At 43.0% G+C, this 27,044-nt stretch overlaps 1 protein-coding gene across 2 annotated transcripts in view; it reads right to left on the bottom strand.

The window, feature by feature from the left end:
• Window positions 1-19,102: 19,102 nt before the first annotated feature.
• LOC147730265 (transient receptor potential cation channel subfamily V member 1-like) overlaps window positions 19,103-27,044 on the bottom strand; it is a 189,825-nt gene continuing 181,883 nt past the window's right edge. For both annotated transcript variants that reach the window (XM_086955034.1, XM_086955036.1), the window contains exon 16: window positions 19,103-22,888. In XM_086955034.1, coding sequence (XP_086811160.1) covers window positions 22,728-22,888 — 161 coding nt within the window. In that variant the 3' untranslated portion in view covers window positions 19,103-22,727. The remainder of the gene's footprint in view (window positions 22,889-27,044) is intronic.

The raw sequence follows: 27,044 nt of genomic DNA on the forward strand, positions 1-27,044 counted from the left end.
CTTATACATCCACTCATTCTTCAATATGTAAGACATATTTTAACTCTACAGAAACATACAGTCACTGGATAATGTCATCAGTGATGTCATCAGTGATGTCATTTGAGATGTCATCAGTGATGTCATCAGTGATGTCACTGACCATGTCATGAATGATGTAATATGTGACATTATCAGCAGTGGATTGCGGGTGCGCGATATATAGTTAGTGCAACTAACTATATATGCGAATTTCAATGGTTTTGTGCGAGTAAATTAAGGTTTTGTAAATGCTAATCCCTAACTATATATGGTCTATAACCTATGGTTTTTTCAGTGAATATATATATATATATAAATTACCTACTACCAGTCGCTAGCAAGTAGTTATAGTTAAGACATAGTTTCCATTGGAAAAGCATTTTTTGTTTTTCTAATAACTTTGTCACAGTTACCTGCTGTCTGTGACTCGTCAAATGAAGGGCAAGAAAAAGGGGGGTCCCAAAATGCATTCTCCCCATGCAATTTTCTTTTGGGTTTTAGGCATGACTATAGTCCGAACCGCTGAAGGCAATTACACGACATTTGAAAGAAAGCTAAATCTTGGTACAGAAAAAGTGCTTTTTGTAATTTGGTGTAAATCTGTTCAGTAGTTTTGGAGTTATTAAGGAAAAAAGATGTATGTATATCTAGAGACGTGGATCCATTCACCAACAGCAATGCTGTGATTGGCTAACAATAACCTGAGAGAAAAATTGGGGCCTTCATTATGTGAATCGGGACACAGTAAATAAAGTAGAAATAGGTATAAGAGGCCATGATAGATGTATCCTTTCCCCACAGGACTGATGGTAGGGTCTCTGAGAGGCCCCTCATGGGCAAGAAATTGTCCAAAAACATTTTATTTTTGGTGAACGATGATCAGCAGATCCACCATGGTGCTCAGCGTGGCTCCCCTCTGTGAGAATTTGTGGCAGTTCACTGCATCCAGACCCCAATAAAAAAAAAACATATACACCCCCTCACAGACCCTCACACACCCAAACTACTACTATCTACTCAGAGTCCCATTCATACACCCACTCACAGACCCACACAGGCACTCACACACCTATTCACACACTCGCACACCCACTTACACACCCACACAACCCCTAACACGCCCACAAAACCACTACCACACCCACTCACAGACCCAGTCACTCACACACCCACTTGCATACCCACTCACACACAACTCAGACCCATACAGCCACTCACACACCCATTCCCTCACTGAAAGATGCCAGGCTCCGATAATGGCACACTGTAGTGCTCCTTAGGTGGAATATTTGAACGGGAACACAACGGAGGACTCAGAAGTGATTTGTGAACCCTAAATATAGGCCTTACCTACAGGCTGCGGTGAGAAGTGCTTGCTCTGGCGCCATTGGCTGGTATCTCCGGAGTGAGGAAAGCAAGAAACTGGCAGCTCTGCAGACAACCAGCGCTGGGGTGCAGCAAGGACTATCATATGAGGCCCACACAGCTATTAATCCAATAAAACGTACACCTCTGTAACAAGACTTAGTAAGCCAACAGCACAGGATATAAGAGGGAAAGGCTGGTATTCTTCCCAAAGGTCTCCTGAACTTATAAAATGGTGAAGGAGAAAGAAGACAAAACAGCCAGGCCAACAAAATTTCAAATTATGCACACTCTATCCCCCTCGATCAGGAAGCACACACAACGGTTTCGGCTCCACATGGTGATTGAGCACAGCAGGCTTAGGAACAGGCCCCCTCTATTGCTGATGTGCTGCCAGACATCCATTCCATGCGGGGTGAAATGATACACAAAACAGACAGGGTGACCCCCACTGAACAAACAGTGGATACCCTACAGATGGAGCTTCATACCCTGGTGTGCCTAGACGATTGTGCGGAGGACGCTGAGGGGAGGTCACGTATGAAGAACGTCCGCTTCGTGTGAAACCCTCAAAAAAGTGGAGAGACCATCCGCTGAGCTGTTTTTGAAAGAATAGCTTACTGCCACTCTGGCTCTCAGGAAGCTTTAAAAGTTATTTAATGTGAAGCAGGCACACAGGATGCAGGTTAATCCGCCCAGTGTGCCGCCCAGATCCATCATAGCCAGGTTTCTCAATTTTCGAGATCAGGACGCTATCCTGCATCTTAACAGAACCTGTAGTCCACTGCTCTTCGAGGGCCCCCCCAAATCAATGTATCCAGACTATACGCAGCAAGTCCAAGACCAACAAAGAACTTTCCTAGCAGTGAAGCGAAGCCTAAGAGTCCTAAATCTCAAATATAGCCTCCTCCTCCTGGCCAAACTGAGGGTTGAAAGGAAGGGGAAGGCACTATTCTTTTTGTTTGCGGCAGGGGCGAGTGATTGGCTGGACTCGCTGGGTTACCCTCGACGGAGTCACCTGGGGTGGCTGGGTCAGACAGGCAAAACTTCTCACAGGCCAGCGCCCGGACTCAGAGTTCTCGTCGGATTAGAGTGTGTCCGGATGGAATGCTGCAGGCCTCGAACGTCATTCCGGACTCAAGAGCTTCATCACCAGCTACACACACTGCCAGAAACCCAAATGAAAACACTGACCTTAAAGGAGGGTGGGTGGCTGAGGAGTAGGAGATACAGCCTTAGAGTAAGTAGTCTTACGGGGGAGAGGATGTAGAGCGGTTGACCTAGAAGCCCAGGAACCAGGTTCGAGTCTCTGCAATGATGCTCAACATTGTGTAATTCTGGGTAAATCACTTAATCTCTACGTGCCTAACAAAAAAGAATGTGTCCATCTGTACCGAAACTGGTGCTCATGTAAAACGCTCTGATTCCCAATGTCTCGGGTGTAGTACACACTATATTAAACTCTTAAAAATAAAATATGCTGAACATAGATTAACATTAGTCTGAAAACACTCCACGCGGGTAAACTGCGGGGTGATAACAATGGAGGCAGGGGAGACATACATAACGGATAAACATTACCTGACCAGTTGTCAGTAGCCCCCCCCCCCACCCCAGAGGCGGGCATCTGGCTAGGGAGCTGAAGGATTGACCTCCCAGCCAGACGGCTGGCCAGCCACTAATGTTAGAGTGGGTGGGAAAGGGTATCCTAATTCTAGATCTACTGCCCCCCCCCCATTTTTTTCCTTTTTGGGTTTTCTAAGTTGTGGGACTTTCCTTGTTGGTCATGGGGCAACATATACATGACTTCACCATGTTGTTCTCATGTGGAGTGGGGGGTGATATTGACCACTGGGTGGGGGGATTTTGAATGTGTTGGGGAACGGGTTAAATTGTTTTTCCCACCTCTGTGGCAGAAGACAGAATTTGCAGAGTTGGATACAGGTCTAGGGTCACATAACTGGGCTAAGGGCAAAATGGCAGCGTAGAGGCAACATGGATGATCTGTCAGCTTCATGTCTGCCACCATGACTGACACCATGACTGAGTTGCTTACATGGAACGTTCAAAGCATAGCTGCGTTTGATAAATGAAGGCGGGTATTTGACTGCCTGAAAAGGTATAAGAATGTCATGGCATGCCTGCAGGAGATGCACATCTGGGGGTATAGTATACCATGCCTACGAAAACGCTGGAGAGGGCAATTGTATGCTACTTCATATTCTGGTTTTGCTAGGGGGGGCTCTTATTTGGGTGGCTCCTGGGGTTCCCTTTCAACACGCACCACGTTGCAGACCCGGAAGGAAGGTATGTTATATTACATGGAAGATTTGATGGTACATAAATGTGTATTATTAACTTTTATACCCCTAATGATGACTGTTCCTTTTTTTTCCCCCAACTCTAATGGAGGCAGCATCACCATACCTCGGGGTGCCAATGGTGTTAGCCGGAGATGTAAAGGTGTAGAGGTGTACTTGTTGACTCCCTCTATCATGAACAGCCACAACCCTACACTAAGCCTCACATGACTGGCACATTATGGGATATACTACTTGAGGGCATGCATCTGAGGGATATGTGGCGAGAACGCCATCCAAACAATAGACAGTTTTCATGCCACACCCCTGCTGCGGGAACTTTAAGCAGACTTAATTATTGGTTTCCCTCAACGGACTTTGGATGGAGTGTGAGTGGGATAACCTATTTACTCAGATATCTCTCTGATCACTGTCCTGTCCTGCTGGAGCTTGGGGGATGGAGGGCCCGGTCTGAGATACCCCTCTGGCAATTAAACACCAAAGCTTTATCGGACCTCCCATTTGTGGCCACGCTCTCTGTCGAGGTGAGCCGGTATTTTGAAGACAACTGGGAGTCAGCCTCAGGCTGTGCGAACAAATGGGAGGCCATGAAGGTGGTCATCAGAGGACTATGAATCAAAACATCCTATGGGGTCCATCTAAAATTGGAGAGGGATGTGTCTGCGCAGAAGAAAATTCTTGGTAGACTAGAAGCTGAGTGCAGCCAAGGAGGCCCCGTTGTCAGACCTTCGCAGTCTGGAAAAACACGTCCACACGGTCTATATTCAGAGATTGAATAGAAGGGGGATAGAATGGGTGCCTTATTGGCACTACTAGTTAAGCAGGAAACCCCTGTAGCCCCTATACTACAGATCCGTATTAACAAGAGGAAAATGGCCTACACGCAACAGACGATCTCGTGGACACTAGCTAATCATTTACATACTGTATAGGCACATCGACCTTCTCCCCTGCAGGAGACAATTCTTACCTTTCTGAACACCATTGAAATCCCCCAGCTGGAGCCTGAGGAGACTGAGGTGCTCTGTGCGCTGATCACAAAGGCTATACACTGGCTATACACTGACTTAAACCGGCCAAATGTCCGGGCTCCCATGGGCTCCCTGCAAAGGTTTATCAGCAGTTCACCCTACTGCTAGTAGATAGACTGTTAGAGGTGTACAATGAGGCGATGGAGACCGTATCTCTCCCACCCTCAATGCAAGAAGCACTGGTTGCGATGATACTCAAGAATGACAGAGACCCACCCCTACCCAGTACCTATAGACCAATCTAGCTCTCAAATATTGGTATGAAAATACTCAGCAGGATCATGGGCGAGCATTTCCTCATGAGGATGCCTCGCCTTATCCATTCGGATCAAGCAGGGTTCATCACTGGACGGAGCCCTGCCAATAACTTACGGTACTTGGCACATATATGACACGATCCAGGATTAATGGAGAATGACTATGCCATAGCTGTGCTAGATATCGAACAAGCTTTTAATTCAGTTGATTGGTCCTACATGTGGCAGGTTCTCAGAAGAATCGGGGTGGGAGATTGTTTTCTTAAATGTGTGCAGCAGCTGTACACGGCCCCTGCAGCCAGAATTTGGGTGGGAAGAATGGTGTGCAAATCGCTTACTCTCTGTTGAGGTACCCAACAGAGCTGCCTACTCTCCCTGCTATTATTTGCTGTGGCTCTGAAGCCTCTGGTGGCACACCTGAGGGGTGAACTGGGACCCTGGGGCATCAAACTTCGAGCAACCATTCATGTGGTTTCCCTATACGCGGGTGACACGTTAGTTTACCGATCGCATCTGGCGTGTTCAGTGCCTTCGCTCCTTAGCGAGCTGCGTCTGCCTACCTGGATTTCAGCATTGGACGTGTGATTGCAGGGCTACAGGTCTATATGTTTTTGCTGCAATTGCTAAAATGATTGCCTTATCTCGTTGCCTCCTCACAATGCAAGTTTCGCTCTATAAAATGCAGCTGCATTATTTCCACACAATAGAGAGTCTAATGACAGACCTTTTATGGGGACAGAAACACAGGAGGGTGCATCTGACAATGCTACAAGGACCTTGGACTGGGGAAGGGCTAGAGGTCCCCCAATTGGTATTCTATTACATGGCCGCCCAGTTGCAACATGCGGTCCACTGGTTGGACAGCGAATATAACTGAGAGAAACGTCTCTTGACGGGGACATGTGGAGACCGTCTGATGGCAGAACTCCTGAAGCTTGGGCGTGATGCCACCTGGGAGATTCCATACATTGTGCAACACGTGGCCGAGCATGGGAGTATGTGGTGCACCGGGTGGTGCGGCATGCTCCAGACATGCCCTTGGGGGTTTTGGGCCCCTTTGCCAATATAGCTGACTCCATGTCGATGCACTGTTGGAAAGAAGGAGGGTGCCAGACACTGGGCGACTGCTACACAGAGGGAAAATGTACCACCCCGGAAGAAGCAAATGTCACCTTCAATTTAGGGAGGGGTCCATTCCTACAATGCGGAAAGATCTCTAGTGTAGCCTGAGAGATTTTCAGATGAGCCTCCTGTCACTGAGACGTTGAAAGTAATGTTCTATATGAAATAGGGTAGGTGGTTGGTCTTCCAACTTTATAGAGCTTTGAGGGACGACTTATCGTGTGAGGTGCTTAGGACCCAATTAAAATGGGATACACTTGTATCTCTATGTGCAGCTGCTTGCGGCAGTAGCTAAAGAGTGGGACCTTATTCTGGTATCATATACAGATGATACTCAGCTGGTCATCACACTTACTGAAGGGCCATTGACATCGGCCACGAGATTTTAGAGACGGGATGGCTGCAGTAGCCCAATGGATGACTGACAATTGCCTGCAGCTTAATGCAGGCAAAACTGAGGTGCTGCTTGTAGGGAAGAACTCCACCCTCTGGAATGAGCACTGGTGGCCATCCTCGCTGGGCATCATGCCAGCGACCAAGTTACTAGTTAAAAACCTGGGAGTTTGGATGGACTCCTCGCTTAGCTTTCAGACCCACACCAAGAGAGTAGCAGCTACTTGTGTGGGTCTGTTGAGAGGCCTTAACCCGATATTGAAGTTTTTTTACTCCAAAGTGCGTCAGCTTATTGTCCAAGCCACCATCCTATCACGCCTGGGCTATGCCAGTATGCTGTTTTTGGGTGCAAACAAAGCCGAGATAGCGCGTTTGCAGAGAGTTCAGAACTCGGCAGCGAGGACCTTGGTAGGTCTTCCCCGTAGATGCTCAGTCAGAGCCACGATCAGAAAGCTGCACTGGCTTCCGATTAATTCCCGAATCCAGTTCAAAGCTCTCTGTCTGGCGTTTAAGATTCTTAAATCTGGGAGCCCTGATCTCCTGTGTCTGCTTCTGACCCCGTATGTGCCCCAGCATAGTCTGCGCTCATTGGGACAACATCAAGTGATCGTACCTCGGACTAAACTATGTCGCATTGGTGGTCGTTCCTTCCGGGTGCTGGGAGCCAAGCTCTGGAACTCCTTGCTGGTGGGCATCTGTGGAATGGAGAACCTGTCCGCCTTCCGGAAAGCTATTAAAACGTTCATGTTCCCCCCTTCTTAGGGATGCACGTCCTAGCTTGGCTTGCTTCTAACTGTACTGCACCTCTTGATCTACCAGCGCCGGGACGCCTCTTTGGTGGGGCAGCTGTCGCGCTCACACAAACTACTAACATAACATAACATAACATGACCCCCTGATGGAGGGGGAATGGGGGAGGATACTTGAGGGGGTACAGAAGGTCAACGCCAATACACGGTTTAAGTTACTCAAATGCAATGTAGCTCATCAGGTGTACCTTACTCCACGCACCCTGCACATAATATACCCGTCCTGCACAGATGAATGTCCAAGATGTAACGAATGTGCAGCAAATTTCCTCCACATGATATGGTCCTGTCCACTCCTGCTCTCCTACTGGGAGGAAATACTCACACGATTACAAGGAGCTACGGGATGGAGTATCCCTAGGGAGATTAGACCAGTCTTACTGGGACTGTTGCCTGTGCCGAAGCACAAAAATCTGAGTAGACGGTTTGTTTTCCTGAGGCTCTTCTTGGCCAAAAGACGCCTGTTATTGCATGGATACATCCTCTTCCCCCATGGCCAGAGAAATGGCTCAGATATGTATGTGAATGTGTGACTGTAGATCGGTGCGAATGAAATTTGTGCAAAAGGATGATAAGGTAGAAGAAGATCTCCTGGCATGGACTTCTATGTTAGCGCAGAACTCGGGTATGAACGGGCTCCTGAGGTCTATGAGTCCCCAGTTGAGGGGGCTTCCCCTAGAGGGGAATAAAATGGGAACAGTGCCTAGATTAAATCTGGTAATCCTAGACCTACTTTACAGTACATTCTCTTTATGTAACCATATAGCCTGAAAAGGGATGGGGGGCGGGGGGAGTTTGGGGAGTTATTTCACTGTGATGCCTTTTGTAAAATGATAAGGAGGCCTATATATGTCAGGACATTGCTAATAGTTTACGTTGTGAGCATAATGCTCCTACATCTTGATGTAAAAATTGCATTCTTAAATGTCAATACAGAAAATTTAAAAAAAAGGAAAAAGCACACCCGCTTGCACACTCCCACAATGGATCACTGACAGAATATCAACAGCAAAAATGAGGAGCTACCGAAATATTGACACAAAAATATCGTCTAAAATATCGAAGTCCTATCTATCTTCATTATGGTAAGTACAAAAATATTGGGGGAATAAAGATTGTTGTTAAAAAATATCGTTTTTTTTAAATGTTTGAAAAATAGTGTAAAATAATGCAAATAATACATATAATAAAAAAATAGAATTGTCAGAAAATGTTTAAAACTATGAACAATAAATATATTATAAAAATTCATTAAACATACATATAATATATATACATTATATAACTAATAAATAATTATTTTAATAAATCATAAAATGCTAGAAACATATTAAAAATTATAAATACACACACAAAAATATATATATATATATATATACATATATACGCACACATATATACATACACTGGTAACATAAAATTAAATATAACATATATATATAATAAATTAAAATATAAAAATATTTTTATGTTTTTACAAATACATTTGACACTACATTAACTGCAACAGTAGTGACAATGTTGGATAGCAAAGGGGATAAAATTACAATTCCCACTCCAGGGAGTGAAACTGTAGGAAAATTGTTGGATAGCGTAGTGCAACGGTAGGGAAAATGTGGGATAGGGGAGGGGAATAATTTACTATTCCCACTCCAGTGAGTGCAACAGCCAGGAAAGTTTTGGATAGCGTAGGGCTAAAAAATACTATTCCCACTCCTGGGAGTGCAACAGTAATGAAAGTGTTGGATAGCAGAGGGGAAAAATGTACTATTCCCAAATCAGTGAGTGCAACAGTAAGGCAAGTGTTGGATAGCGTAGGGGTAAAAATGACTATCCCCACTCCAGGGAGTGCAACAGTAGGGAAAATGTTGGATAGTGGATGGGAATAATTTACTATTCCTACTCCAGAGAGTGCAACAGTCGGGAAAGTGTTAGATAGCGTAGGGGTAAAATTTACTATGCCCACTCCAGAGAGTGCAACAGTAGGGGAAGTGTTGGACAGCGGAGGGGAATAATTTACTGTTCCCACTCCAGCGAGTGCAACAGTAGGGAAAGTGTTGGATAGTGGAGGGGAATAATTTACTGTTCCCACTCCAGGGACTACAACAGTAGGGAAAATGTTGGATAGCGTAGGGGTAAAATTTACTGTTCCCAGTCTAGAGAGTGCAACCGTCGGGAAAGTGTTGGATATCAGAGGGGAATAATCTACTATTCACACTCCACTGAGTGCATCAGTAGGCAAAGTATTGGATAGCGGAGGGGAATCATTTACTATTCCCACTCCATCAAAATATTATACATTAATTAACAAACAAATAATTATTTAAAAATAATTTACCTCCCGCCATATTCCCCTTTAAATGGCACCACCAATGTTGTAAATCATAACCCAATTAACATAAACAATTAACAATTAAAGTATTAATTAATAATTACCAAGCTATTTAAAAACTATCAATAATAAAGTAATTCATACAAATAACACTAAAAAATAACTGAAAACAATTTTTCTATAAATATATATTTTTTTAAATATTAAAATCAAGTTACTTCCCACCCTATTCCCCTATCAAACCACAACCTGCTCTAAAATAAATAACATAAATAACATAATTAATAATTCATTATTAACTATGAATAACCAATTAATAAATAATTAGGAATACATTATTTACCAAAATTAACAATATAAAATGTTAAATACATAAATATTGAATAATTAGACATATAAATGTATTAATTATTATTAAAATACTTTCCACCCTACTCCACTATAAACCCACAACCCACTCCTAAAAAAATGAAACAATTCATATATACACCAATTATTAATAATTAACTACCAATTAATACCTAATTATAAATCATTTACCATAATTAATATTATGAAATATTAAATACTTAAATATTAATTACCAAAAAATAGTATTGAATTAATTATAATGAAATTACTTCCCACCCTATTCCCCTACAAACCCACAAGCTTCTCCTAAAAAAATAACACAATTAAGATATTTAACAAATATTAATTAATAACTAACAACCAATTAATAACTAATTATTAATACATTAATTATTACAATTAATAATATTAAATATTAAATACCGACATATTAATGAATAAACATTATTCATTAATTATATTAAAATTACTTCCCACGCTATTCCCCTATAAACCCACAACCCGCTCCTAAAAAAAACATACACAATTAAAATATTTACCAAATAATAATTAACAATTCACAATCAAGTAATAACGAATTAATAATGCATTAATTAACATAATGAATATTATAAAACAATAAATACCTAAATATTATTTAATTATAATTATTTGTTAAATAATTATAATTAAATTCTTCCCACCGTATTCCCCTATAAACCGCAATGGAACAAACACACAAAGGAGTCGATTCCGATTCGGGAAACTAATCCGTGCGACGATTCGAATTTGTAGGCCTTTCCGTACGAATCATACAAATCCGTACGAATCGCGTAGTACGATTCATAGGAACAAAATACGTCCAAATCTTTGCAAACCGTACGAAAAGCAAGGGAAAATCTGTACAATACGGACCATCACGGTGAACCGTACGAATCGTAAACATGCTGTATGACCAGACAAGTACGATCCGGACCGCAGAACGAGAACGCGATTCGTACGGAAAACGTCGTATGAGCAATTCGTACGGAGATCCACACAATCACATATGCACCGTACACCTGCAATCATGGGGGTACGCACCGTACCCCTAAGCACCGTACCCCTATGCACCGTACCCCTATGCACCGTACCCCTACGCCGCAGGACCGGCTGTGCTGCTTGAGGAACCGCCGCACACGCAGCACCGGGAGGTCAGAACCACACTCCCCAGGGTGCATTGGGGCTGCGCACCTGCCTGACGTCACATCCAAGCGCCCGGAGGCGCTTAAAAGACCAGGGCGCCTCCCGCAGCGCTGGACGCGCGCGGTCGTGCCCGGGTGCTGCCTGGGGAAGCCCAGGCCAAGGGCTGGCCTTCCGCGCCCGTTGAAGCCAGGAGAATGCTGAGCTGGACCAGCCCTCTTTAAATTGACATTTTGGGTCCCTCTTTAAAAGTGGTTAGTGACTTTATGTTCTGGTGGCGTTTTTTCACTGAACTTGTGTTTTATTACTGTTCATAAATTGTTAGTTACCTCAGGCCATGAGCAAAGGCAGGGGGGTTCAATCCACCGCAGGATGTGGAGTTACGGTGGATGAGGCTGGTTTTGCATGGTCACGCCGATGGGGCACCAGGCGGGTTGCCTGCCATCGAGCCAGGCAGGGCTGTAGGATGTCCCATATTAGACACCAAGATTGCTAGGCGAAAACACCTGTGACTGATGGGATTCGCCCCGCTACTATCCAGACCACATATCCGCTTGCTACACCTTAATTATTGCCAACCCACCTGGTGCCCCATCTGCGTGACCACGCAAGACCAGCCTTATCCACCGTAACTCCACATCCTGCGGTGGATTGATTGATAATCCCAGACACAGGAACACCGCTCCCCGAACGTCTTCCCAGTCCCCGTTTCTTCTACTCTAAGACACTTGTCTTCTACTCTAATACACTTGCCCCATAGCCATCATTAGCCTTGCACATTCAGGCAATTCATTGTTAGTCCTGATGATGATCGCTTATTGTTTGTAGGATCGAAACGCCGTCGACAGGTAATGTAGTGACACAACCATTCCCATTTTGTTACTTTAATTGTGTATACTACATGAGGTCAGCTAGACAAACTTTAAACTGGTACGAGCGCCTCCCTTTCTTCCCAATTGCCTGCAAATGCCTACCCTATGTTTTGTTTCTTATGTGTTATGTGAACTGGATACAGGACTGTATCCCACTGTATAATTGTTCACTATATTTTATGTATGCTTCTACATTGACTAAATTAGTGTCCGGCTGGAAACATGCTTCCTTATAGAACAGACGTTGTCTATAATTCAATTTTGTCTTTAAGCATTGTAATATATTAAGGACCATTGTTGCTTGTTTAAACTATTACCCCAGCTCCTTGATTACCTTAAGGGTTCCCTTGTTCTTTCAAAACTGGATACTAGTATTCAGGCACGGTCCTAGCAAGTGTCCTGTGATTTGGAAAATCAAATTGTATCTAAACTTGAGGAGAAGTTAATGGAGTTTTTGAGACCTATTTCCTTAAAACTTTCTGATATAGACTCCAGGTTGGATAGAATCGAAAATCAACTATTCCCTCCTGCCCGTAATTCATTGTCTGGTGATCCTAGTGATTCCATTGCCCAGCCTGGGATTTTGGGGGTAAGATCTAATAAGACTCCTACGGTGGCAGAGGTGGGGGCTATTGCAACTATAAATGCCCCAGTGGTGAATACAGGTGGCAAGCATGCCACACTCTCTGTGGATAGACCTAGGGATGATCCCAGGAACAATTTAAATGATGTCCACAGGAGTGATATAAATGAGGTCCCAGGGTGGGGTGACTGTGCACATCAGCACAAAATACACAGGTTAAATTTGGGAAGATACTTATTTAAAGTATTCAAAATGACACGTAGGATTAAGCATGGACGAATTTTGCGAATCTGGCGTTCGCAAATTTGCGTATTTGCGAACTCGCAATCCGCAAAATCCACAAATTCTCGCGAATTTGTGGATTTTTTTGTTTTTATAGTGTTCGCAAGGGTTTCTGCCAGTTCGCGAGGATTTTGTACCAGTTCGCAATTGCGTACTTACTTGTCGGCACGCAACGGTCGCGACTATGTTGTTTCTACGTCTGGTTCATCATCACAGGTTCACAGCACCCTCTGTTTCAACACTGCCACCCTCTGTTTCACCCATGCCACCCTCTGGTACATCAATACCACCCTCTGGTTCATCATCATCACTGTAGATTATGGGGGGAAAAAGCAAGCACACCTGCCCTGCTTCAACTGACATGAATTAATTTGGGGTTGATTTAGTAATGTGCCACTGTTTTAAAATTCCAGTCTGGCACCTGCTTCCTTATCTGTAATTTGCTTTCTGTTGCAGTGCAATTTTCTTTTCCAGGACCTTTGTGGCCTACTTGTAGCTATTCTATGATCCGGCTGTGAGGGTCAGAGCAGGGTCATACAATTGTTGCAACTAGCAACTGAACTCCGGAGGGGCCCCAGTCAGGAAGCACTACAGGGAATGGTTACTAATGATGAATTTGAACTTTTGCACCTGCTGAGTGCTTTCAGTTTAGCAAAACTCGTTTTTCTGCAGAAAAGCAAATGTAATGTCCCAAACAAACTTACTTGTGAAAGTTGATTTCTAATCCAAAAGTGATCCAAAGAAAGTCAAAAGGCCTCAAATCCAAAAAAGGGCAGGCAAATGTCAACCTGAGGAGTTATTCTGATAAAAATCATCATTTTCAGAAGGTCTATGCTGCTTGCTAGTGGATTTCTTGTGCAGAATTGCAAATTTTGTAATTTCGCGAGTGCGAGATTGTTGCTGCCCGCCGCACCTACATGTTCGCAATTGCGAACTTACGCCGCACGCCGCAAAATTGTATCACCAAGAAAAAAAAATCCGCTGCGTGCGAATTTGCGGATTTTTGGTAAATTCGCGAGCGTTCGCGGATCGCGAATTTACAGAAAATCCGCAAAATCCGCGAGTGGAAAGGATTTTCCGCCCATGCTTACGTAGGATCCCCTGGGTTGGGAATTCTGTCAAAACCAGTAGAGGGGACTGTGTGATCTTGAGTTTTGCCTCACCGCAGATTGTGAAATTGATTTTGGAGAGGGCTGGATCTAGGCTTTGCTCAGAGGATGGTATTGGGGTTTTACCCTTAGGGTTTTTTTATCGAGACTCCACTGTAATGATGAATGAAAGGGTAGAACGCCTGCAATTTCCACAGGCCCGAGGTCCTCGCGACTTCTTTGTATCTACTCATAACAGATTCGAAGCACGTTCGAATTTGGAAGAGATCGACTGACTAGTGTCCCCAGGAACACCAAATAATGCTGCTCTGTTGAATGGGGTGAAGGAACCACTAGCAGCAGGTATCTCCTCTATTGAGATGGTGGGTCTTAATGAAACCATTGAGGGTACTAAAATCTTAAGCTGGAATATCGCAGGCCTAAGAAACAAATTATATGATGCCCTATGGAGAAATTCTTTATGTGGGGCAGATATCATAGGGTTACAAGAAACATGGGACACTGAGATTTTGCTATGCTTTGACGGTTATACATCCCACTTCTCCCCAGCTATTCCCTCCAGTATGGGGAGGGCGAAGGGCGGGTTAGTGACTCTGATTTCCGCATCTATTTTAGGCACTCACATTAAATTGGATACAGGTTTACCATACTGTTTGGCAGTACAAATTGCTTCCACTTATGTGGGCACTATGGCACTATTTTGATTAATAATTTCTATAACTCATTTGATAGAGTTACTGCCACAGAACACCTTGTCAGCCTGAATTGTTTCCTTGTTACATATATAGAAGATAACATATACCTTTACTCGGTTATTGTTTTAGGAGATTTTAATGTGCACGGCTGCCCTGAGAACTGTCAGGTTATGGATAGTCTAGGCCCACCAGACCAGGGGGACATCCACGTTGAGCTTTCTCCGCAAGGAGAAGGTTTGGAAACTTTGATGGCTGAAAATGGATTAAAATATCCCTGTAAATCGGAAGGGGCTGCATCTACTTTTAAAGGGAATGGGAGACCATCAACTATTGATTATATTTTCAGTTTCCGGTGGGGTGCCAAGGTATGCGATTATACTGCATTTTGGTCCACATTCAGCTACCATAATCCAGTGGCTTTGACCATGGTGGATGTGGTAAAGAAACATGCCACACGTAACAGGAAAACAGATAAATTAGACATCCGGCGCACAGATCAGGCTCGCAGAATCAGGTGGTGCCGAGTAGTTTGCGAGGATTTTAAAACCAACCTATTAATTAAGGTTGGAGATGAAATGTCCACTTGCTTGAATGAACATGCAGGGGGTAGGGAGATCTTAGAAGCTTATACCAAAATCTGTACACAGGTTGCTAGTGATCTTAAACGGCCGGGTAGGGCACAAGATATAGCCAGGGAGGGATGGTTTGATCATAACTGTTCATTAGCTCACCGGAAATTGCTGGTGGCTTTGAAGCAAAATCGGGCGGAAAAATTGATCATATCAGCCCTAAGGAAAGCCTATAAAGTGGCCCAGGAGAACAGAAGACGAGAAATCAGAGGAGATGAATGTGATGAGCTAACATCTATTGATGTTCTTAAAAATAGCTCTAAATTTTTGGCAGTAATAAATAAACCTATTTTCCAAGATTCTTGCAACAGTCAATTAGACTGTGGTATCCAGGAACAAGTTTGGTGTGCCCATTTTAAATCTGTATATGAAGGAGCAGACCCCGGTGGGGTGGCTAAATCCTTTTCCATGCATGACTCTTACACTCTATCAATTACTGAGTCAGAGGTGGCAGAGGCCATCCGCCAGATGACATGTAACAAGGCTCCCGGACCAGACGGCGTCCCAGCCGATCTTTTTAAATTAGATGTCAAGACATGGTCAAAAGTTCTGTGTAATGTTTTTAATAAGACGTGCAAATCAGGTTTGCCAGATTCTTGGTCTGAATCGGTAATAGTACCTATTTTTAAAAAGGGCAATAGAGGGGATCCTAGTTGCTACCGACCCATTTCCCTCATCGATTCTGCTGTAAAGGTGCTAGCTCGGGTGGTATTAAGCAAGCTCACAGCGTGGTTGGAAGAAACTAACACCCTTTCGGGCCTGCAATATGGTTTTAGGAAAGGTTGGGGCACAATAGATCAAAGTCTCAACCTACAATTATTAATTGTTAAGTACACAATCGCAAAAGAGGTTCCCTATACTTAGCTTTTATGGACCTTTCCTCGGCCTTTGACCGTGTGAATAGGTCCAAATTATGGGTAATGCTCCTTCACTTGGGCGTGGATAACAATATTGTGTACTTCCTTGCTGACCTGCACAGGGATTTATCTGCTACAGTGAGATACGATCGAAGGGGCAACTGCACAGGGAAGATATCCATTATTAATGGTGTGAGGCATAGGTGCATTTTGGCCCCCTCTGCTCTTTACCCTGTACATTAATGATTTTGGTTCAGTTTTGTCCGAGGTCTGTAAAGACATACCCAGGGTAGGCAAACGATTAATTCCGGCATTGTTATATGCGGATGATGCCGCCCTTTTAGCGTGCACAGCGGTAGGGTTGCAAAGCCTTTTAACTTCGTTTTCTATTTTTATGAAATCTATTTATCTTAGCATCAACTTTTCTTAATCACACATTATGATGGTTGGCGCCAAAGTGAAAGGGGTAAAAACCTTGCATTGTGATGGAAACGTGCTGTCTGGGGTATCCACCTTTCCATACCTAGGCGTTATTTTTGATGATAAGGGCACATGGTCTCTCCAATTAATAGCTAAACGAAATGTACTGGTTAGATCCATTTTAGCTGTTTTGGGCTTCGCCCGCAAATTGGGAGTTAAACCATTTCAAGCACTACTAAAGATATATGATGCTAAATGTGTTTCTCTAGCAATGTACGGGGCAGACCTTTGGGGTTTTAAGAATGTGAAGGCCATTCAAGTGGTGGAGGATAAGTTCCTGAAAACTATTTTATCTGTTCCTCAATCCACATCCGGTTTCATAGTTCACCATGAGTGTTGAGTTGGCTTCTTGGAAGATCGCATAGCCATCACCCCACTTATAAAATGGATCTCTATCTGGTTAAACCCCGAGCTAGTATTAAATCAGGAAATCCTCAGAGATTGTCTAGCACTTGATTTTGGCTACCGTATCCCCTGGCTGAGTTACGTCCATAAGTTATCTGTTAAATTGTGTCGACCAGAACTGTTTAACTCGCCTGATAAGTTGGTGAGAGGGGATATCAGGTGGGTCAAGGACACCTACAATTTAACGACCTGCTTAGCCAGAGAAGATAGAGAGTTGGGCAAACGGACGGTAAGGGCTCATCAATTGATAAAAACATCATGGGCTACAGAACCTTACCTGAACATTGTAAATAATTCCAACCACCGCTTTTTATTAACTAGATTCAGGTTGAATCAATTCCATCTCCTCCTCGCTGGGTCATCGGGGTGGAAAAGAGAGGAAGATCTGCAGATTTGCTCTTGTGATGGTTTCTCCACTAAAGACACAATGCACTTTATCTTCTTTTGTGAGCATTTTCTTCCAATTCGCAAGCGTTTTATTATCCCTCTTTTAAAAGACAAAGGTTTTATCCAAGTCAAGTCAGCCCTTCATTACTTTCAGCTACTTTCTAATGTATGGGAGATTTTTAATATTGCTAATTTCCTTAATGTGGCTGTAAGATTAAAGAAGAAAATTAAATGGGACTAGTCAAAGTGTTAAATTTGATTAAATGAATTGTGGCTGAGGATACTCTTTTTAAATCTTTATCTGGTTTTATATAATGTTTTTGTAAATGAATTGAATAGGTACTGTGTATATATATTTAGTTTTGCTCTTCTGTATTGTATTTTTATTGTCTTTTGATAATAATTTAGGTTTTGACTTAAAATGCTTAGTATACTTTTATGGTTTTGTTTTAAACCGAATAAAGTACTTTTGACTGACTGACATAGAACACATACATTTTAAATACACACTAAAATACATAACACTAAATAAATCAACATTTATAACAACAACATTTTTGCAAATTATATTACTTACTTTGATATTTTTGAACACGATATTACTTACCTTCAACTCGAATTTCTTGTCAACGATATTCTGACGGTCGATATTTTTGTATCCCGATATTTTGGACTCGATATTAAGGTCAGTCGATATTTAAAACTCAATATTTTGACTTTTCACCACCCACAACGACTCACACACCCATACAGCCAATCACACTCTCACTCACAGACCCTCAAACCGGTACCACAACCACTCACAACGCCACTCACAAGCCCATTCACACACCCACTTGAACACCCACAGAACCACTCAAACACTTACTCAAACTCCTTCACAGCCACTCACACACCCACTTTATAGCTAGATAGATAGATAGATAGATAGATAGATAGATAGATAGATAGATAGATAGATAGATAGATAGATAGATAGATAGATAGATAGATAGATAGATGTTTACAACTCACTTTGTATATATGTTTGCATATATATCTATGTAAGTATATTTTGATTTATACACACATGCAAAGTCAGATAATACAATATTAAGTAAATAACACTGCTCTGTAATGAGAAGTAATTGAACAAATTAATGTGTGCAAACTGCCATGTCTGTATTTTTTCTGCGTGGCCTCCTGGTACATTTGGCAGCTGTGGTGGTGGGGCACAAAGGGGGCAGGGGTGGCAGAACAAAATTAGCTGGGGCACGGGATCCATCTGGCCGGCCTCTAGAGGCGCTGCTGCTCCACCGTTGGCGTCATCGCCTCCAGAATTAGCTCTCCATCCCTGTGCAGAAGTCCTCTCTGTGCATGCGCCAAACCCTCTGCTCCACGCCATGCCTCTTTTAAGTGCTGCCATTCCAAGGCTGGCAGCAGCCCATTTGGTAGGCCATGCCCAGGGAAACTTCTCCGAAGTGTGGCAAAGCTCGGAAAATTTGCCAAACTAAGCTTTTTCTTTTTGGTATGCTCACAATGGTTTTGAGGAAAGGCCATACTTTGCGTCGGTACCTAAACAACACGCAAATTATTTCCAGAACAATCAACTCTCACTGTGCTCAGATTTAACTTCTTCAATTACAACAGAGAACACATTCTGACCCATAACCATAAGTCACTTTATTGGCTTATGAATGATATATTGGATTTAGGATGTGCATTGCGCTAATACAAAATTAAAATAACACATAAACTCTTTCACCGAAAAGTGTACATTCTGTTCTCTGCCGGGTGATCCGCAGCCCGAGAGCGAAAAGTGAACGCAGTTAGCATTTTCTGGTTCTCATGTAGGATAACTTGCTCCAAGTACTTCCAGTCTGTTTACACTCCAGATAGATTTTCAGGTGTCTCTAAAGTGCCGGAAGGGATGGGGGGGGGGGGGTGAGGTGAGGGGGGGTTGCTGGGTGACGCACATAATTCCTTGGGGGTAGGGCCTTGGAAGAGACAGGTACCCAGTCAGATCCACCTCTTCCAGAGAGTTTTATAAAAAAAAGTATTATAACAAAAAGAATCAAAATACCTAGGTTGTAGGTTTGGCCTACCTACAAACATAGACAACAAAAGCCACACAGCAACAAAAAAAGTTTAAGATATAGGAAAACTACAAAAGACCCCAGTTACCAAGAGCAACAGAACAGTTCCCTATATACCAATGGCAGTATACGTGCAGTATCTAAGTCACTATTTACACAATTGTACACTGCCCCTGGCTCACTTCAGTGTATGGGTACCATCACTGATATATGTGTTTGTAGGCGTCAACAGTATTGTGCAGTTCCTGGAACGTGTAGTTTGTTGGCAGATTTTCACTGACTTCATCAAGTGAAAATTCAGGGATTTGCTGAATTTGTTCCTCCATATTATGTCATGTTATGTGCATTTTTAAACCACACTATCACCTGTGAGGGTATGCTGCCACTGGCACCATAGTGCCACCTCTCGAGGCTGAACATTCAAAATATGTTACTAACTTGTAGTTTAAGATTTTCACAAAGTTCAGTTTCACAGAATGGAGGTTATTCTTAGATAGTCCAGCGTGGCTGCATCTGTAGCTACAAAGATCAATTGCCCTCAAAATCCATCGTATATGATAAATTACTTTACACTGAACTCTATCGGGTCCCCGAACCACTTTCAGGGAAGTCTTAGCTTTGGCCTCTGTGACTCTGTATGCATACAATATATATAATGTGAAACAGATGGCAAGCACAGCTTACACAAAGGTTTCAGAGACAAATGCCTGAATTAATTGACAATAGGATTAAACAGGTCAATACTTCAGATCATAATGTCCAAGTGGCTAACAGTACTTAGAAGACAACATGGGAAAGAAGGGGGGAGATAACTGAAATAAACACATTTTTTAATTAAAAAATATCGGTAGTCTCCCACCTGAGTCGGTCCATTGACATGTATGGAATACACAATAGTTGCCATGCATATGGCTGGATTATCAGCAGTCCATTTTTACTTTTCTAAATTCCAGTATTGTTGTATGCACCTGTCTGCATTCCCACAAGTCATGGTGCTCGAGTTTGATATCCCAAAGGTCATAGTGCATGTGTCAGTATTCTTGGCTCTGTAGTGTCACAGTGCATATATTAAGTAAGAAACAAAATTATCCTTTACAAGTCAGTCTGCAACAAAACTAGAAACAATGGGAAAATATACATAACATAGTTTGATAAAGTAATAACGTCTGGATAAGATACGGAGTTGGATGCAATATTTGGGAGTTTCTCGCGCCAGTGATGTGTCAGATACCTACCACCCTTAAAACCCACCGGTGTAGAGTTCTCAATAAGTATCCTATGCAGGCGTTGCCTCTAATTTGTCCAGAGACTAGAACCTTTTTAGTTGATATGCAAGATCTCATTGCAGTGAGGTGTGGCTGTATGTAACATATTACCACTGTGTACCTTGAGTGATGCCAACAAGTAGCCAGATAAGCAGCTGCCCCCGCGGGGCTAAAAGATCATTTTAGACTTCTTGCATTTCATTTTTCATAGTTTTACCCCATTTCACTTGAATTGTCCACAACAACCATTGTGGATCTGTGCATGTGGACAGGGGCAATGGTGTTGATGCGACCCCATAGTTGGCACTTCTGATGGGGTATGACTACGTACGGCCTTTAACAAGCCTGTCTATTGATTAGTACTCAACTTTGAGATGGAACTTATCAAAGTGGCCTCTCCCGATTGCTGCACTATTGACCTCAGTTTACCTCTTCCGACTCCATTACGAGCTGTAGGTCAACATGCACGTTTCCAATCCAGCCTCCACTGTTTAGTGCATTGACTGTGTACAGCCATTACGCCAACCTCTATGATAACAGCGCTCCCTTGATCTGGGGTTTATCACTCTTGTCTTTTCAGAGGTCTATATCACTGCAATCCATCTGTAAGTGCTGTAGTGTTGATATTAAAACTTGGGGTGCTTTGAAGGCGGAGGATAAATTCTACCTGTGTGCTTCTGTTCACCTGTCTGATAAATTCAACATGACAACAGCTCATTTCAGATTTGTTGGAGCATTGCTGCCGTCCATCTACACCACCAAAGACTTGGGGTAACAGTCCTTTATCCTTATTTCTGATAACTAATGCATGAATAGAGCATTTAGTGTTCCCTAAATCTGTGGAGCTGCACAGTAGCGGATGAGGCTATGATTGTAATCACCAGGGAGCGTGCGGAATACTGCCTCTGTCTAAGAGTAAGCATAGGGGAATCTTTGGCAGTGTTCTAGCTAATGCAATCATGGATGCTTTAAGTTGAGAGCTACCTTTGGCACAATACAGATCATTGCATTGTATATAGAATTAGCTCATTCTATTTTGATGGAAGCAGGTCTTTGGAATGCGTGATCTCTATCATTTGTCCCACTTAAGACCCGAAGAACGTTGATTGTAGATTCAGACACACTACTAATGTCTACTGGATTGCATGACTATGGCAGGAGTGTAGCTGTAACTAGCACAGCAGGTGCTCTGTTTCCGGGGCTTAGAGATTTAAGGGAAACACCGTACCCCATTTTAGGTTTCATTTACTGCTCAACCTTGGAAGAGTGGTAAGAGTCCATTTTGATTGTTTGCTTTAGTGTCCATGGTATCCTTGTTACGCCACTGTCTCTGTCCCTGCACCCATACCATAAGTTCCTCTTCCAATTTGGCACTATTGTTGACGTCAAGACGCAGGTCTCTGTTGAAGGGCAGGTGCTGCAGGAGATGGGCATAATAGCATATCAGTATAAGATGCCCATCGCACAGCGGGAAAAAACCTTCAGTCATATTAGTCAATCTAGAATTCTAAAGCAGTGCACTGAAAATTTGTGAAGAGCGATAGCAAAGTGTCTTATCGGACATATGGACAAGGTCTGTATGAGGCTTCAGGCAACCTCCCATCTGAGACCACAGCCAAAGCGAGAACCTTGACCACCACTGCAAGCAGTACAGTGCTGAAAAGCATGAGACCAGTGAGAGTAATGAGGAAGGAGTGACAATGACTTAGTGGCCCGAATGTCAATTTTTCGACGTTTTGGAACATTCAGTCATGTGATTGGATCATGCTTGAAACAAAGGTGGATTTGGTCTGAAAGTCAAGTCATGGGATTGGTCAAAGCCTTCAATGAAAGACGTAATTGGTCAGAAAGTCAAATCACGATATTGCATGAGGTTTTCATAGGCATGCCACATTGCTCGTATGAAAGGGGTTACTACTTCCAGCTCAAGCCATTTGAACATCTGTGAGGCTGTCCGAGGATCTCCTCCTTGCGTCACCCGTGCCGCCATCAGAAGGAGTTGCTGTTACAGAATTTAAGGGCATTTGTTCCTCCTGCTTTGCTGTTTCTGCTCTTATACGTGAAACCAGGCTTCTGAAACCATTCCCTGTAAAACAGTCAGAAAAAGACCATTAAAAAGTGAGCTGAAACATGTCCATGATAAACACATACAACAAATATTGTAAGAGATGTGTTCAAAACGTTCCAGAAATTCTATCGGAGGATGTGAGAAGCTTCCATAATTCAGAAGGTGTAAGCATATTATCAATAGAAAGTTGGCTATTTCATTAGGACACTTTTTCTCAGACTTCAACCTAGTCCTCTCCTACAGCCACACATGTCTCCCATCACGTCATCAGTGACAAAGCAGGTTGGTATCCCGGAAGTTAGAGATCTGAAACCGAATATTTCTGCAAACCTTTGTAGTTCTGTTAATCCATGTACCCTCCTCTCTCCTACTGCAAATTAAGGCTTTTCCATTATTCAAAGGGTGAACACTTTTCCGTTTTTAACCAGCCTGGCTAGTATGTTTAAGTCCAGGGCCAGTAAAAATATTGATAAAAAAGGTAAAATCAAGCATTTTCCCCTTCTAAAACATAAACCTAAAACACTAAACATAATAAATATCTTAATGAGTATTTGAGAGCTGTGCAGATCGTTTCACAAAGATTAATACAGCAAATAGAGGATTCATTGCCATGTTACAAAACATTCCTGACAAGTATTCTGGAGTTCCTGTTCAGCTGCCAGCTCTTGAATGTTTCAGCATATCAGAACATAAACTAACGACAGGTGCAATGACTCTGACTACTCGGTGGTACTACTTCCCCTAAAAGAGTCAACATGCCAATTACTGCTAATCATTTACACCAGGCACAAAGCAGCAAAATCAAACTCAGTAAAGCGGACAAAACATTTACCCTACAGCACTAAATAGTTTGTAGTAATGCAATTTAGTAGATATACCTCACAACATCCATGGATTTTTTTACAAAGTCATATCATTTGTGCAATAGGTTTTTTTGGTGGATGTACCATGTTACAACGCATACCGTTACAACTACCTACCATTACAACGCGACCATTACAACGCATACCATTACAACGCATAGCGCTTTGAGGTGCTGGATAGTGGTAAGTATAATTTACTATTCTAACTCCAGTCCCCGTGGACCCTAGGGAAGGTGTTGGATAGTAAATTATACTTATTCCCTATCCTAGAGCGCCCCCCAGCGCAATGCGTTGTAATGGTATGCGTTGTAAAAGTCGCGTTGTAATGGTAGTGCGGAGTAACGAATGCGTTGTAACAGGTGTATACCTTTTTTGGTGATCACTGAGCCTTCAAACCCTTATCTTATGTTGCATAAATCAATCAAAAGAGCCAATTTCTACATCTTTTAAAGTGTAGGGAGGAGTATAGGATATAGGTCAGCTTGGACGCTCTGTATTACAGTCATCGTGTACAAGTGGTTGTTGCACCTAAGAATTAGTGAGGAAATAGAGTGGTACCTGCAGGGACAGACACATTTAAAGACACCAATATGCAGTTGTTATGTCGCAGATCCCTCTGTGCATTCTGAGCATGTCCTCATTCGAGATGACAGCCTTGGTTTGTTTTGATGGTAGAAGCTTGAACAACTAGGTTTACCCTATAGGATCTCTACTGCAGGGTTCCGGGTATGATTGATCTACCAGTTGAAAAATTACGATAGAATCATTCTCCAGCCAGTCTTGATATAATGTTGGGTCAGGAGCCAAGAGTTTTGTCTGAGGCCTGCACTGATTACATACAGTCTAGTATGATTGCTCTACAGGTCCAAAACCATGGATTACAAGCACTCTCCAGTCTGTTCTGGCTACAGGCAGCTAGGATGAAATTATGTATTAAGAGCCAGGAGGATATGAGTGTAGTTCAAAGTCTGCACTGAATGCAGCTAGGCAAGGCTGTTCTGTCATAGTAGTTCTGTAATTGTAAGGAGCGCCCTTGTGCCGGTGTTCTGTCTGATCTCGAATGGTGCTCAAATTAGGGATGCCACTGTGGTAGCTTGATTCTAGGTCCTGGTTTCAGGAGGAATAGGGGCCAGATGTAGGAGGCCTAATACCGTCGGTAACGGCCGATTTCGGCCGTTACCGACGGGTATTTGGCTTTTGAGATGTAGGGGGCCTATTCGGTAATTTTACCGATTCGGTAAATATACCGATTCAGTAAAATACCGAATCGGTAAATCCATATGTAGCTGGCACTCCTAAGAGTGCCTGGAAAAGTTTTGGTTGGAGGGCGCACAGCAGTGTTCTGGAAATATTAGTGATGTTTTAATTAGATTTGTTTGAAGGTTGGGTGCTACATACAGGTGGCGCGTCCGTCCGGCGCGCGTTTATAAATACAGATAGATACTGTGTTCCCATCTAGCTTGGGGACATCCCTGTGTGTTGTGCACACCGTGGGTGCTTGAAAAAATAAGCTTCCAAATGGTAAATTGTTTATGTTCTTTAATCGTATTTCATCATTATTTTCATGATTTTTGATTCATTCTCTTTTTTCATACATTAAATATCCTTGAGATGGCTCCAATGCATTTCGGGTAATGAACCCTTCATCTGGGAGCTTCTGAAAACGACAAGCATGGGTTTCTGAAATCAACAATATAAGATATAGCTGTGTGCATTATCTAATGGGTAAGAAATCGTAGCATGCAGGTAGGGTTGGTGAAGTAGGTGGGCGGTTTACATAGCGTGGTGATCGGGAGGATAACATCGTGTTTACATAGCGTGGTGATCGGGAGGATAACATCGTGTTTTTTTGTGTTCAAATAGTGAGGCGTAGGCGGTTCAGTGCATTCGGATGTGCATTACAGAGGTTAAGTAGTCATAAACATTCACGTATGGTAGTCCTAAACACTCACGTATGCTGGGTGTCGTTAGGTATCTGTAAAAGAGTGATCGGGAGCGTGGGTTAATAATTAATCGGTCTCTATGTGGCGGGCGTATGAGGCACCTGCATAGGCTTCGTTGCTTGGTACTTACATGCTGTTAGAGTGCTCCGTGCTCTACGGTTTCGGCGTTCCTATTCTCCGTGAGTCAGAAAGTGGATGACTAACGCTCGGTGGTGTGCGCTAAATATAAACGACGGACTGCACTTTTCCCGCAAACTAGGAAGTGAGTAAAGGCACTCAAAGGTGTGCACTAGAGGTAAACAACGGACTGTATGGTTCCCCGTGAGTGAACTATGAGTGAGAAATAATTGGCATGCACAGCACACCACCGAGCGTTAGTCATCCACTTTCTGACTCACGGAGAATAGGAACGCCGAAACCGTAGAGCACGAAGCACTCTAACAGCATGTAAGTACCAAGCAACGAAGCCTATGCAGGTGCCTCATACGCCCGCCACATAGAGACCGATTAATTATTAACCCACGCTCCCGTTCACTCTTTTACAGATACCTAACGACACCCAGCATACGTGAGTGTTTAGGACTACCATACGTGAATGTTTATGACAACTTAACCTCTGTAATGCACATCCGAATGCACTGAACCGCCTATGCCTCACTATTTGAACACAAAAAAACACGATGTTATCCTCCCGATCACCACGCTATGTAAACACGATGTTATCCTCCCGATCACCACGCTATGTAAACCGCCCACCTACTTCACCAACCCTACCTGCATGCTACGATTTTTTACCCATTAGATAATGCACACAGCTATATCTTATATTGTTGATTTCAGAAACCCATGCTTGTCGTTTTCAGAAGCTCCCAGATGAAGGGTTCATTACCCGAAATGCATTGGAGCCATCTCAAGGATATTTAATGTATGAAAAAAGAGAATGAATCAAAAATCATGAAAATAATGATGAAATACGATTAAAGAACATAAACAATTTACCATTTGGAAGCTTATTTTTTCAAGCACCCACGGTGTGCACAACACACAGGGATGTCCCCAAGCTAGATGGGAACACAGTATCTACCTGTACTCCTAAGAGTGCCACAGGCCCTTAAGAGTCGGTATTTTACCACACAATCCTATTGTGTGGTAAAATACCGAATTCAGGTGTGCATGCACATCTGTGCATTCACACCTGTGCCATGTGACACACAGACATGCCCTTAGGGCATGTATGTGTGCCACATGTCACACAAGCCTGTACTTGGGGTGCTAGAGGGTGTCAAAGTGACACCCCCTGCACCCTTGCAGGATTCGGTATTTACCGATTCGGTAAATACCGAATCAGAATTTCCCATTGATTCCTAT

The sequence above is a fragment of the Lissotriton vulgaris genome, chromosome 2_1 (genome assembly GCF_964263255.1).
Source record: "Lissotriton vulgaris chromosome 2_1, aLisVul1.2, whole genome shotgun sequence".
In the NCBI taxonomy this organism is placed as follows: Eukaryota; Metazoa; Chordata; class Amphibia; order Caudata; family Salamandridae; genus Lissotriton; species Lissotriton vulgaris.